The sequence below is a fragment of the Malania oleifera genome, chromosome 7, assembly GCF_029873635.1.
Source record: "Malania oleifera isolate guangnan ecotype guangnan chromosome 7, ASM2987363v1, whole genome shotgun sequence".
NCBI lineage: Eukaryota > Viridiplantae > Streptophyta > Magnoliopsida > Santalales > Ximeniaceae > Malania > Malania oleifera.
Genome location: NC_080423.1, coordinates 106,821,773 through 106,835,406, shown reverse-complemented (window position 1 = coordinate 106,835,406; position 13,634 = coordinate 106,821,773). Strand labels below are relative to the sequence as shown.

The 13,634-nt window shown below is 37.1% G+C and overlaps 1 protein-coding gene across 1 annotated transcript; it reads left to right on the top strand.

Annotated features, from left to right (window-relative positions):
- Positions 1 to 12,625, top strand: LOC131159462 (nucleolar protein 56-like). The gene is made up of 9 exons (XM_058114394.1): positions 1 to 369; positions 1,432 to 1,685; positions 10,063 to 10,277; positions 10,372 to 10,529; positions 10,624 to 10,811; positions 10,887 to 11,139; positions 11,262 to 11,410; positions 11,576 to 11,710; positions 12,133 to 12,625. Exons 2-9 carry the CDS (start codon positions 1,481 to 1,483, stop codon positions 12,498 to 12,500), a joined length of 1,671 nt encoding a protein of 556 aa, XP_057970377.1. The 5' UTR covers positions 1 to 369; positions 1,432 to 1,480; the 3' UTR covers positions 12,501 to 12,625.
- The last annotated feature ends 1,009 nt before the right edge of the window (positions 12,626 to 13,634 follow it).

The following is a 13,634-nucleotide window of genomic DNA, read 5'->3' as shown; positions in this document are numbered from 1 at the left end:
AGGCGAGGAATTCAAATCGTAAAGCTGTCGAATACGAGCACAGTAGTCGGAGCCCCGGATCCGGATATATATCATTTTCTCTTCCTACTTTCTTCCTTCTTCATAATACCCTAAAACCCTAAAACTGAGGCATCCCGGTTTCTTCGTCAAGGACTTGAACCCTAGCTCCAAGCCTTCGGGCCTCTGTCCAAGCCTCCTAGCTTTTTGGCCGGACATCTCAGCCTTTACCGACGGCGATCTTGGCTTTTGCCGGAGGCTCGAGGGCTCTTCTTTGCTCGAGTCCCTTCCTGTTCGCCGGACATCTTACCCTAGCACACACGACCACCTCCTCCCAGCCTCTTCTCTCTCGAAGGCTCTTCTTTGCTCAACGTGAGTCACTTCCTCTTCTCCATCTCCTCAGCTGTTTTTTACTTTTACTGGTTCGGAACTACTGATGTGCCCAAGCACAAAATTGATGTTCCACTGTTTGAATGGTCAAATGAAAAATTGATTTTAATGTTCCAGTATTCAAAAATTATAAAAGGGGGACGGCCCAAACACAAAAAATGCATCTTCAGAGTGTACTTGCGACCCCCACTGCGCACTACCTATTTTTTTTGTATATTTGTTTTCAAAAGAAATTTGACGGTTGATTATATTCATATATTGATATCAATATTTTAATATTAGTATCAAATTATCAATATTAACATTGTTCTCATGTTATGGAACACTCGAAATATGGAACTTGGGCTGCTGTCACTGCTCTCTTTGTTAGTTGCTACTTGCTTAACTTATTTTACCTGATAAATAGATCATAGCATGCCTATTACCTCAATATTTTTAATTTGAAAGTTAAAATTTGCCTAAGTATATATTTTAATGTTAATTAACTATTGCACCCCAGTTGTGTCTCATTCTTGTTTTTACAAAATTGCCATATCCATGTTGGTATCAGTATTGGCACTTCCTAGATTCGCACTGGCATTGGGTAGAGGTTTGTGAATTTGGGACTTGGGAGGGTCGTGTGAGTTACTGGTTACTACAAATCTTTTCTTGTTTTAAATTTTAAGTTTTTAAATGACATCCATTAAGATATTAATGAGAAAAAAATTGAGTGCTTTATTTTATTTTATTTTATAATTAAACTCATTTTGATGAAATATTAAGAAAAATTAAAATAAATATATTATATATTTCTTCACAGGCACCCATTTACAACCTGTTTATTAATTTGACGAGTTTGGGTTTATAATTTACTCAACCTTGTTATAACCTGACTCAAGCCTAACCTGCCAACCTGTTTTGCTACCCCTACCCAAAGCTTCTATCCTAGATTCACTGTGAGGCACTGATGGCTTTTGCGATTTCCTCCTTCAAACCCTCTATCAATGTGCTTCTTGTTCCTTTTTTTCCCCTTAACTAATGTTTTTTTTTTTTTAATTGTTGCAGTGTTCTGTAACTCTCAAATAACCAACCGCACAAGAGGAGAGAGTTTTTAATGGCGCTGTACCTCCTGCACGAGTCGGCCTCCGCTTTTTCGCTTTTTCTAGCTCATGGGCTTGATGAGATCGGGCAGAACACAGAGGCCGTTAGGAATTCAGTGTCTGATCTCAATCGGTTTGGTAAAGTTGTGAAGCTTACTGCTTTTCAGCCTTTTGAATCGGCTCTTGATGCCCTCAAACAATGCAACTCGGTCTCTGAAGGTGGGAGCGCGCTCAAACTTTGTGTTAGCTTATTAGAGTTGATTAGTTTGTTTTTTGTTTATTGTTTGTTTTTTTTTTGCTGCTAAGAAGTTGTTGGAAAATAATGAAGTGAACAACTTTTGAATAACATAGTTATCATCGCATGATATTTTGGAAATTATTGAATTCAACTTGGGTGTGTGTAACTAATGCATATCTTGAGTTATGTAAAAGTGTGCTTTTTTATCTTATCGGATGTTTGTTAAGGTTCATTGCAGTTAGTTATAGACTTATAGGGGGCATGAAGTTGTTATTGGTATACCGGCATACTGGGCAATCTGCTTCTGTTTTTACCACTTTATGTGGTTGGAATTTTACAAGCTGCTTTCAATTTGAATGGTTGCTTCTTATTTTTGGATTCAATTTCATAATTTTAAAGTAAGTAAATGTTAAATAAATTTATAGAAGCGCATAATATTTTTTTGCGTCAATGCAAGGGCTCGTGGTGGTTGCAGAAACCTAACAGAAATGGCAATATTGAATCAGTCCTATGAATATACCACATTGTTAGTAGGACATAGGACTGAAATCTTCTAGTTTCTGTATTGTTAGTAGGACATAGGACTGAAATCTTCTAGTTTCTGTACTGGATGCCCTTAAGTCTTATGGACAGTAGCTTGTGTTAAAGCTTGATATACATTGTTGGCCCACAACCTAATAACTTAAGTTTTTAGGTAAAGTGGTAATTTAACATGGTATCAGAGCTTTGGTTACCGTGAGGTTCTGGGTTCTAGTCTTGTCGCCCGTGTTTATTTTGTGGTGTTATTTATCATTTGTTTCTCTCTCCACTTGCTGCCGGGCTGTACGCGCGGGGGAGTGTTAAAGCTTTATATACATTGTTGGCCCACAACCTAATAGCTTAAGCTTTTAGGTAAAGTGGTAATCTAACAGCTTGTTCTAAGACTTAAGAGGCCCGAGGTGCCCTTAAATAAGTGATTCTTTGGGAATATTGCCCTTGATGATGAGCTTTTGGAAATGGGAAAAAGCGGGAACTTGATGGATAAGTCAAGTTCCACAATCATTGATATGTCCACTTGATTGGAAGGATCTCTTATAAGATGGGTAATTTACCATGTAATTGGAGGTTCTGCCCTTCTCTATTAAAAGAAACACTCTGGGGAAAAAAAATTGTCATAGAAGGAGAGAGGAGAAATAGTTGGGGCTCAATGGAATGCTCAATTGCAGTTACTTGAAGAAGGTTACTTAATTCAAAGCAATTTACCATTTTTAAAAAAGACATACAGGAATTCCATCAGGTAGCTTTTCTTTGGTGAAACAGCTCGTTGATGACCTCATATATATATTAGGGTGTTGCAGAATTAAAAAATTACATTAAGCTTATTTGCCACAAGTCCACTATGCCAGCTATTAACTGCAGTAAACCATTGGTCCACTGCTCCTTGTTGAACTGAAGCGTTAAGATTGAAATTTTGACAACCCTTATGTTCCTCTCTTTCCAAGCACACTAGAAAATTGCGAGAGGAATGAGAGACAAAACCTTCCTCTTTTCCTTTGTTGCCTGAATCCCTCTCTAGGCCCAAAGTTCCCCTCCCACAGATCTAGCAGTAACTCACCTTTGTCTGATAAGAGACAAAACCATACTCTAAAGATTTCTAGTCCAGGGGCAGTGGAGAAGGGTATGGTCAACTGATTCAGCCTCAACCGTGCGGACTGTTGGCCATGGTGAACCCCCTTCTCTGCTAGTTGTCCAGGGTCAAAATCTTACCATGAGCTGCTTCCTAGGTAAAAAGAGCAACCTTTTTTGAGGCAGCTGTCTTCCATGACTGAGTCCAAAGGGATTGAATGTTGATTGGCTCCCGAATAAAAAGTTTCCTATAAAAGGATCTAATAGTGAAGACCCCATTCTTGTCCAAGGACCAAACAGGAAGTTCGAGAGTGTTTTGAGGCTGGATTTTGTAAATATGACTGTAGAAATCAGTGAACTGGTGAAGTTCCCAATCTCACATTTCTAAGAAAAGATATTTCCAGAATACCTTTGTAGTCAATTGATTGGCTGCTTCACTAGGCTCCATTTCACTGGGTGGAATTTGAATTCTGCCCCCAAGTTTCCCTGAAGGAACCTCCTTTGAATCCCCTCCAGCCTTTTTGGCAACAGAAATCGGGAGGGAGAGGAGTGACATGAAGCAAACCAGAAGGTTTGTCAAGGTGCCTTTAATAAGAGTGAGTCTCCCTCATTTTGTCAAGAAGTCCCTTTTCCATCCTGCTAGCCTTTTCTCAAACTTGTCTATGATTGGGGGTCCTAGACTCTTTTGTCTTTAAATTTGGCTCCAATAGGTAGCCCAAGGTAGCTAAAAGGGTAGGATCCTAATTTGCATCCCAAGTGACCCACGAAGAGAGGTCCTCCTGAACCTTCACTGATCTAAATGATTTCACTTGTCCTGAGATTACTTTTCAAAATTGAGATGGTCTCGAAAGCTACTAATATGCATCACAGATTAAGAATATAAATTGGGTCATCCACACAGAAAATGATGGTGTCATCTGCGAATAAAAGGTGAGAGACCTTCAGAGATTTGCCATTAATAGGAGTCCTCTGTCAGTGCTTTTTCCAACATGAGACTCAGCACCTCCATCATCACAATGAAAAGGGAGACAAAAGGATCCCACCGTCTTAAACTTTGGAGAAGCCAAAGAAGTTAGAGACACCCATTGATGAGTATTGAGAAGCTTGGAGTACTTATGAAGTAGGCGATCCAACTACACCATCGCTCCACAAAACCCATCTTTCTAAGAAAGATAAAGAAGAAAAATAATTTTATACGTACTCCCCTCTAGGCTGATTGGACGAAGGTCCTTGATGTTAAAAGCCCTAGATTTTTTCAAAATCAGGGCAAGAAATGTGGCGTTAATGTTGTGCACAAACCTACCTGATCCAAAGAAGTCCTAAAAAACAAAAAGTGCCGATGAAATCTTTTTTGAGTGTGTCCCAGTTAGACTGAAAAAAGGGTAAGAAGTCATTAGGTCCGGGAACTTTGTCACCATTGCAGTCTCTGATGGTTTCAAAGTGTGTCTCAAACCACTCCATAGTGGAGGGGCTAAGAGATTTGAAATTAATGCCTTTCACGACAGGTCTCTAGTTTGTAGGTTATGAATATAGGGTCTTGTAAAACTCACATATGCCTCTTTTGATTTCCCCTTCCTCGGCCAAGGTATTCTCATTCATTTCTTTGCTCGAAATAGTGTTTAACTTGCTGTGAGCGTTTTCAGTCCAGTGGAAAAACTTAGTGTTCCGATCTCCCTCCTTGAGCCATAAGGCTGTAGATTTCTATCTTCATGTGGTCTCCTCAAGGATGATGATCTCTGAAAACTCCTTCTTCATCGCTACCCTTTTTGTCCTTCCTTTGGTACTGAGTCTTTGACGCATCTTCTGCTCATCAAGATCCTTGATGTCATTGATAATGGTGGTCTTTTTTACTTGAATATTTCCGAAGGTGCTCTTATTCCACACCTTGAGCTTTTCTTTGAACCCCTTCTGTTTTAAAGCTAGTACGAAGCTAGCATTCCCCTTGAGCTGAAACGAGGGCCACCAGTTCATTTTGAGGGCTTTGAAACCCTTGTGCTTTAACCACATCTTCTCAAAGCAGAAAGAGGTTACCCTCATTTGATTCCTTCTATGTTAATAAAATAGGGAAATGATCCAATGTGGGCTTGCGAAGGAGTCTGTGATTGGCTTTGGAATAGTGAATGCCCTAATCTGCAGAGATAAGGAATGTGTCAATCCTGGAGAAAGCGGGTGGCTCTCTATTGTTGGCCAAGTAAACGTTCCCCCTTGAGCGGAAGATCAATGAATGAGGGCATTCACATTAATGAGGTGCAGAAACTCTCTCCTGCAACTGCTCTCCACTTCACCTCCACTTTTTTCATGGGGAAAAAGCACCATGTTGAAATCACCACTGATAACCCAAGGAGCGCCCCAGCAGCTTCTAATTTCCAGGAATTATGCCCAAGGAAGATGTCTAGAGGGTCCTTAGTCTAGGCCATAGACCTCAGTGAGAGTCCAACGAAAATTGCCATCCAGGTATGAGATTGAAAAAGAGTCGATGGAATGATCTAGCAACTCCACCACATTGAGATTGTTATGATGCTCCAGTGTTAACCCACAGCACAGAGGAAAACCCATTTGCAGGTCTCCCGGTCCCAAAGATCTCTGACAAGAAGAAGATCCATATTCTCCAATTTGGTCTCTTGCAAGAAAACGATGTCACTTCTCCAATACTTGAGAAGGACCTTATTACACTTTATTTGGATTTGTCGTTCATCCCCTTCACATTCCAGAAGGTGATTTTCCTCAACATTATTTACCCAAGCGACCTCATATTTATTTGAGTTGTGATCCTAAACTGAAGAAATTGCCTTAATTTTTTTTTTTAATAATGCTCACCTAGTGTCATCTAATTCCTGTACAAGGATTCAACTTTCTGGAAATAGTTTGAGTGTCATGTTTCTTGTTAATATTTTATATTTTATACTTCTTTAAGGAACTGAGTTTGCTCCATGGGAAGTCTCTATTTGACATTTGCAATCATTTATTCAGATTTTTTGGGATTTTTTATGTTATAATTTACTAGAAATCGTAGTATGTTAAATTATTTAATGTAAAATTCAACAAATTATACACATAAGATGTTATTGTAGCTGGAAACCACTTGAAAGATTTCATGGTTTGACCTTGTGATAGTGAAGCTGCCTTTGTTTCCCCTGTTTGGTTTTGCAAAGATTTAGTTCCCTCAGATGGATGAAGCCAACCCTAGCAGTGACTTGTTCCATTTGTTCTAACCAAGGGTTAGTGTTTGGAAGACGAAAAAAATTTCTCTCTCTCTCTCTCTCTCTCTCTCTTGTGTACTAACCTTGTGATGCTGAGTTCTCCGTGTTGCCCCTTAGTGCTTTTCTTTTGCTTTGGGGATGCCTTGTCCTCCATTCTGTATCTTCTTTCTTCTCTCAATAATTTTCTGCATTTTAGATTTTCTTTCCTATTATATTTCTTGTCTTAACTTTTTATGTTGAGGGTTTAGTAACAAAAGATATGTGTAAGGATAATTATCATATGGGTAGTGAAGTATGATAATTATTATAATAAGTGGTGAAATTATTTCTTATTTCTCTCCTGAGAGTTATCTTGATGCTCCGCTCGTTTAGGTGATCTATCCGCACTTAATGCAGTTAGGGACCACAATTGTTCTAAAATAAGCAGTGAAGTATGGAAAACATTTTTGGTACTCATAAAAACAATATACTGTGGAACTATTGGTTGAAGACTGCAGAGTACATTTAAGTTCTGTTGCTGGATTTTGAGAATTTATTATGTAGAAGCTTGTAAAACTTATGTATTTATTGGTTAACATTCTTCTTATGCTGTACTTTTGACTTGAGAATATGATAATAACAGTCTCTTAGCTCTATGCACAACCAGTGCAGATTCAAAAGACACTAATTTTACAGAATTTGTTTTGACATCGTCATCTAAATTCTTTGTTCAATGGGATATTTTTTCCAGTTTCCAATTCTATTTGTAATAAAATTAAAGTCAATAGCTTTTGATGAGCACGGTTGGAGTCCAAATGGAGGTTATAACTTATAAGTTATGACATCGAGTAGGATAAAGTAACACGCTACTTTCTATGTCTGGTAGGATACCCTGCATGTGCTCAACATAAGGACCTAATAATTAAATTCTCTCAGTGGAGAATATATGATGCCTGCTCTCCCTGAAAAACACAACATATTTATCATTCAACAGCAAATTGTCTGAGGCTTTCCCAGTACAGAGTCATTTGTTCTTTTGATTCACTGAAAGTTGAAAAAAAATTGAAGCAAAAATAAGTCTGGTGATCAATACAAGAGAGCAAGAAAGAACTTGGGTATGGAATGAGAAACTTTATGGTTGTCTTTAATTTGCTAGAGGACATGCCTCAAGATTGGATTAAATGGCAAAGGGGTTTCGTTTAGTCGACCTAGATAGTTGATAGTGAACTATGTTGAGTTGAATATTAGTTTAGAATGACAAAAATGTCGATGCATTATAGTTCATGCATGTTGCATGAAATGATGCAAAAGAGGGTAAAGATCTTTGCTCAATTCTAATGATTAAACAGTGGGAAGGAACGCTTTTTGGTGGTTATTCATATGTCAATTATGTTACCAAAGATATGTACTAGTGCATGTTGGTCCAAGTGGCAACCCAAGGAGGGGGGGGGGGGGGTTGAATTGGCTTTAATAAAAATTAAAGCTTGATACAAAATTTAAAGAAAATTAAACAAACCAAGCAAATCACACAATATTAAAGCAATTTAAAGAGAGAATGGAAGAGATATGCAAACACTTTTTATAGTGGTTGGCTATCCCTGCCTACGTCCACTCTCTTAAGGCCAATCGCCTTGAGGTTCCACTAATTCCCCTTGTTTTAACGGAGAGCAAGAAAACTAATTTACGCCCCTTATTTTCTACGGAGACAAGACAACCAAAACAACCCCTTGTTTTTCGGAGACCAAGGAACCAATGCAAGAGAGCTTACAACAGAAAATCTATTCACAAGGAAAGAAATACAATTTGAAGCGCACACAAGAAATTCTCAAAGAATAATTAAAATATGGCTCAAGAATTTTCTATACTTTCTCTCAAAGATGTGCAATTTAGAGCACAGAGAGATCATGAGAGAATAGAATGTTTAAGCACTTGGCAGTTCAATATGGATCAATTCTCTAACTTTCTCTAGGCCTGGAGGGCATATATGTAGAGATTGGAGAAAAACTAGCTGCTTTCTACTGTTGGAATTTTTTCAGATTAGGCCAGTTGACCTCTTACTAGGCCCGGTTGACTGCTTATTAGCCGTTAGATAGAAAAAAATAACCGTTCCAGGGAAAACTTGCCTGACCAGTTGACTATCGTCAGGGGTCGGTCGACCACCTTCAGCTTCTGCCTGGACTGGTCGACCGTCCCCTGTGGGCTGGTCAACTGTCTGGCTGCAAGGTTGGGTTCAATTTTGTTTTCAATTCTTCAGTTTTAGTCCTTTTGTGTCGTCACTGCCGTGTCCTTAATATTCTTAGAGTTCTACAAGTTAAAGCAGAATACAATTGAGAGAATAAAAGTACAAATAAATCAATTTAAGTCTTCAAAATCTTCTCTCAATTATTCAATTTCAATGGCTTAATCCTGTTAAAAACAACTTAAGCACAAAACCATTAGTACACAATAGTTTGTTATCATTAAGACCAAGTTAATGAAGCCTTGGGACTAATAGTGCATGTGTTAACCTAATTTAGAAGATAAGAATTTTTTTTACCTATTTATTGGTTCTTTTTTTTTTTGTTAACTCTTGCAAACTTTAAAATTTTTGAGTCTTTACTAGAAAATGAAAAATGGATTTGAAAATAAATATATGAGATTCCGAAAAAGGACAACTAAGGTCTTGCATGTATTTGGTTCAGTCAAAGCAAGTTCGGAGACTTTTTAGAGTTTATTGCATGGTTTTTATGGGGCCATCATGTTGTTACCGGTAGTACTCCTTTTCTACCATGTTTAGGAGGCTGTTTTTTGCTTTTTTCTAAATCATAATGAACTTGGTTACTTTCTCAGGTTATGATAATTGATAGGCTGAAAACATTTTTATTTGTTTTCATATCTATATTTGATAGAGGATTTCCTAAATTATGTTGCTTTAAGGCCTTTTATGCCATTGATTTTTATTTGGTTGTTTATGATTGTGATGGTTTGCTTTTGCATAGTTATTTCTGAAATTTCAGTATTGCACTTCACTTTTTTTTCAGACCATTGGCATTCTTTGGCTTGACTTTGTTTCAACTTCAACTAAAAGAGATGGTTGGATTTGCCTCCATTCGGTGGAATCTCTCCATCAGTAATTTGTCTTTGTAACAGTCTTCACTCCGTGTTTGGGAGAATGAAGTTTTAGCCATGGATTTGGATTCATATGGATTCAAATAAATTTAATATAACTTTTGTGTTTTTCAAATCTGCTGAACTCTAAATCTAGGGCTTGAAATCCATGCTCCCAAACGCAAGGTAATTTAGCTTTTCCCCTTTCATTTCTAAATCTAGGGCTTGAAATCCATGCTCCCAAGTGCAAGTTAATTTAGTTTTACCCCTTTTATTTTCTCAGAAATCAGACTAAGCATTTATACATTAGATGTTACTGATTTGATCTAGCAAAGCTTGGTCATATATCATTCTATTTTCACTATATTTGTGGGGATGCAAGTTCAATGCAGCTACATACTTATATGACTGGTCTTGGTTCAGTTTGTGGGCCTTAGCTCTTTCATTGGAGTTCATCTGTGTTTGTTTTACTGTGATTGGCTTTCAGGGCTTATGACTGATGAATTGAGGAGCTTTTTGGAGCTTAATCTCCCAAAAGTCAAGGAGGGAAAGAAACCTAAGTTCAGTTTAGGTGTGTCAGAGCCTAAGATTGGTTCACACATATATGAAGTTACCAATATTCCTTGTCAAAGCAATGAGTTTGTGCTCGAGCTTCTTCGTGGGGTTCGGTTGCATATTGATAGGTTTATCAAGGACCTAAAGGTTTGCATTAACTTCTCGCCTTGCTGTTTCCCATTTCTCCACTTGAAATGATTTCTCTAATTTGACTTCCTTCTCATCTTTCAAATTCTTATAGCCTGGTGATCTAGAAAAGGCACAACTTGGTTTGGGTCACAGTTACAGTAGGGCAAAGGTCAAATTCAATGTTAACCGAGTTGACAACATGGTTATCCAGGCCATCTTCCTCCTTGATACTCTTGACAAAGACATAAATTCTTTCTCTATGAGAGTCAGGTTTGTTATTGATACTGATATTCTGGCTCTTTCTCTTGGGCAGTTCAATATTGGTTTCCCTTAAAAATGCTATTTGATTAACATTTGTTCGCAGAGAATGGTACTCCTGGCATTTTCCTGAATTAGTGAAGATTGTCAATGATAACTATCTCTATGCGAAGATTGCGACGTATGTGGAGAACAAATCAGAGTTAAATGAAGACAAGATCCCAGGCTTGACTGACATAATTGGAGATGAAGATAAAGCCAAGGAGATTGTAGAAGCTGCAAAAGCTTCAATGGGTATTTTCTTGAATTTATATCGTGTTTGAAAATCTCATCCATATCTTATTCATTTGGTGGTTTTATTTTATGCAGGACAGGATTTATCGCCAATTGATCTGATTAATGTGAAGCAATGTGCTCAAAGGGTAATGGACCTCTCAGAGTACCGGAGGAAGCTTTATGACTATCTAGTTACTAAGATGAATGACATTGCACCCAATTTGGCATCTCTAATTGGCGAAGTTGTTGGGGCACGCTTGATTTCTCGTGCTGGTAGTCTCACAAATCTGGCGAAGTGCCCATCTTCTACACTTCAGATCCTTGGTGCAGAGAAGGCTCTTTTCAGGTGTAGCAGTCATTCCCTGACATGGTTTAATTTTCAATTTAGAAGGGAGTCCATCCTACAGTTGGATTGATATCTTGACACTTTTCTTATGTCTTGTTTAATGCATTTATTGTTGTCTTCAGGGCATTGAAAACTCGGGGAAACACACCAAAGTATGGTTTAATTTTTCATTCCTCCTTCATTGGTCGAGCATCTGCTCGAAACAAAGGTCGAATGGCTCGTTATCTTGCAAACAAGTGCTCCATTGCATCTCGCATTGATTGCTTCTTAGGTAAGGGACAGTTTTTGTTTTTATTTTTTCGTTGTAATAACAACTTTAAAAGAGGAGTGATGAAATTATCTTCTTAACTTCTTTTGTGTTATATAATCTTGAAAAAAATTCGCCTGCACTATATTGGTCTCACTAGAAAATGTCATGTCATTCTTTTGAGTGCAGATGGGAATACCACTGCCTTTGGGGAGAAACTCCGTGAACAAGTTGAGGAACGGCTGGACTTTTATGACAAGGGTGTTGCACCTCGCAAAAACATTGATGTAATGAAAGCTGCAATTGACAGTGCTCAAAATAAAGGTAAGGTGTATGGAGTTGCTATTTTTCATTCACATGATATTGAAATGCTTCGGGACAAAAATAAATATATCGTTTCAAAATATTTAGGAATTAAGACTGATTTAGCTGCATCTTTTACCAACTTCCAGCATCTAGAAATAGCACAGTTCACCTGTTAAATTGTCTGCAGTAACTTTCACCTTACCCTTTTATTCTGCGTGTTTGGGATGATGCACCTTTCTTTGACCATAGGTCATGTATTGTATTTGCATGTCTGTTGGCACATAATTGCCAAGAGAGTTTTCTAACTGGAAAAATATCATGGGGTTTCCTGTAAGAGATTAATGTTATGCATCATGAAACATATTTTTACTGTTGGAGTGGATTTTTCTTCTAGTTTTTCATTAATCCTCATCTTCATGTGTTGCCGTGTATGTTCACAGAAACAGATATGGATGTAGAGGCATCTGAACCTTCTGTAAAGAAGAGCAAGAAAAAGAAATCCAAGAAAGGAAACGATGACCTAATGGCAGAGGATAACCCCGAGGCCAATGCAAATGGAGATGCGTCTGTGGATCCCAAATCTGAAAAGAAGAAGAAGAAGAAGCGAAAACTAGAGCAGGAGTCTGAGCCGGTGCAGGATCAGGCCCCCCCAAGCTCAAATGGAGCGAATGGGTTCAATGCTGAGGAAGGATCAACAAAGAAGAAAAAGAAGAAGAGTAAAGCTGAAGATGGAGAAGAACTCCAGGTTGATGGCGAAGGTAAGATGAAGAAGAAGAAAAAGAAGTCGAAAAGCGAAGAGGAAGAGTGAAGTAGCAGGATTTGTATTTTATTAAGGTTAAAAACTATGTAGATATTTGTTAGAATTTTGCTTCGTTTTCATGTATGCTGAGATTCTTAAATTGAATGAGCCTGTCTCCCTTTAGCCATCACAAACTAGACTTCAACACTTCTCAAATGCTGCCTTGAGTTATAATTTTGTTTTATTTTCTCCTTTCAGCATTGGATTTTAGAATAAAGAGCAAGGATCTCGACAGTGAATAGGATGGGAAGCTCAAGGCTGCCCTTTGTGGAATTTTCAATAGCAATCACTCATGATAGATTCTATTCTTTGCATTAGTTTGACTACAGCTAGGAGTTTGCATTTTGTTTTATCAACCAAAAATAGAGTTGATTTGGGTAATGGGGGAAAAAAAAAAAAAAGAGAGAGATAAGGGTTAGATATTTAATATTAATAATGATAAATCACGAAAATGTCAATGTAAAAAATTATCGAATCAAAGTGGTATGGAACATATTTTGTAGGACTTTTATGTGAAGATGCTTGGCAATGTAAGAATGATATGCATGAACATTAAATTAACATGAATATTTAAAAACATTGCGGGCCAAATGATCCCTTAAGAATAAAGTGTTTTTGAAATATCGAGAAGGAAAATTGTAATTGAAAGCTACATTCTTACTTTGATTAACATGAAAACGGTCATTATTGTATATTTATTGTGTATCAATATCTAACTTGTGTTTCCTATATTCTTCTAAAATGTTGAAAGAGAAATTTGATTTTCCAAATATAGTTTATGATTTATATATAATAGGTGTTAAAGAATTCTTTGTCTTGATTCTCTAATGTTGTATTGTTATAATAAAATTGCTTTAGCTTCATTAAAGATGGTGTTTTCTCTCTCTAATATTAAAAATTGAATGAGCCAACAATAGACAACTTCGTGTAAGATAAATCTTGAAAGAATATTTTTTATTTAATGCTTTAAAAACTCATCAATTTTAAATTCAAATTAATATATTTAATGCAAATATATATTTTTGTAAAATGTTATATTTATGATGATTTGTAAATATGATTCTTGACTTAAATAGATAATTTTAAAATATTTTTTTTAAAAAATGTTATTTTTATCAATAAAAAATGTATATATCTCATAAT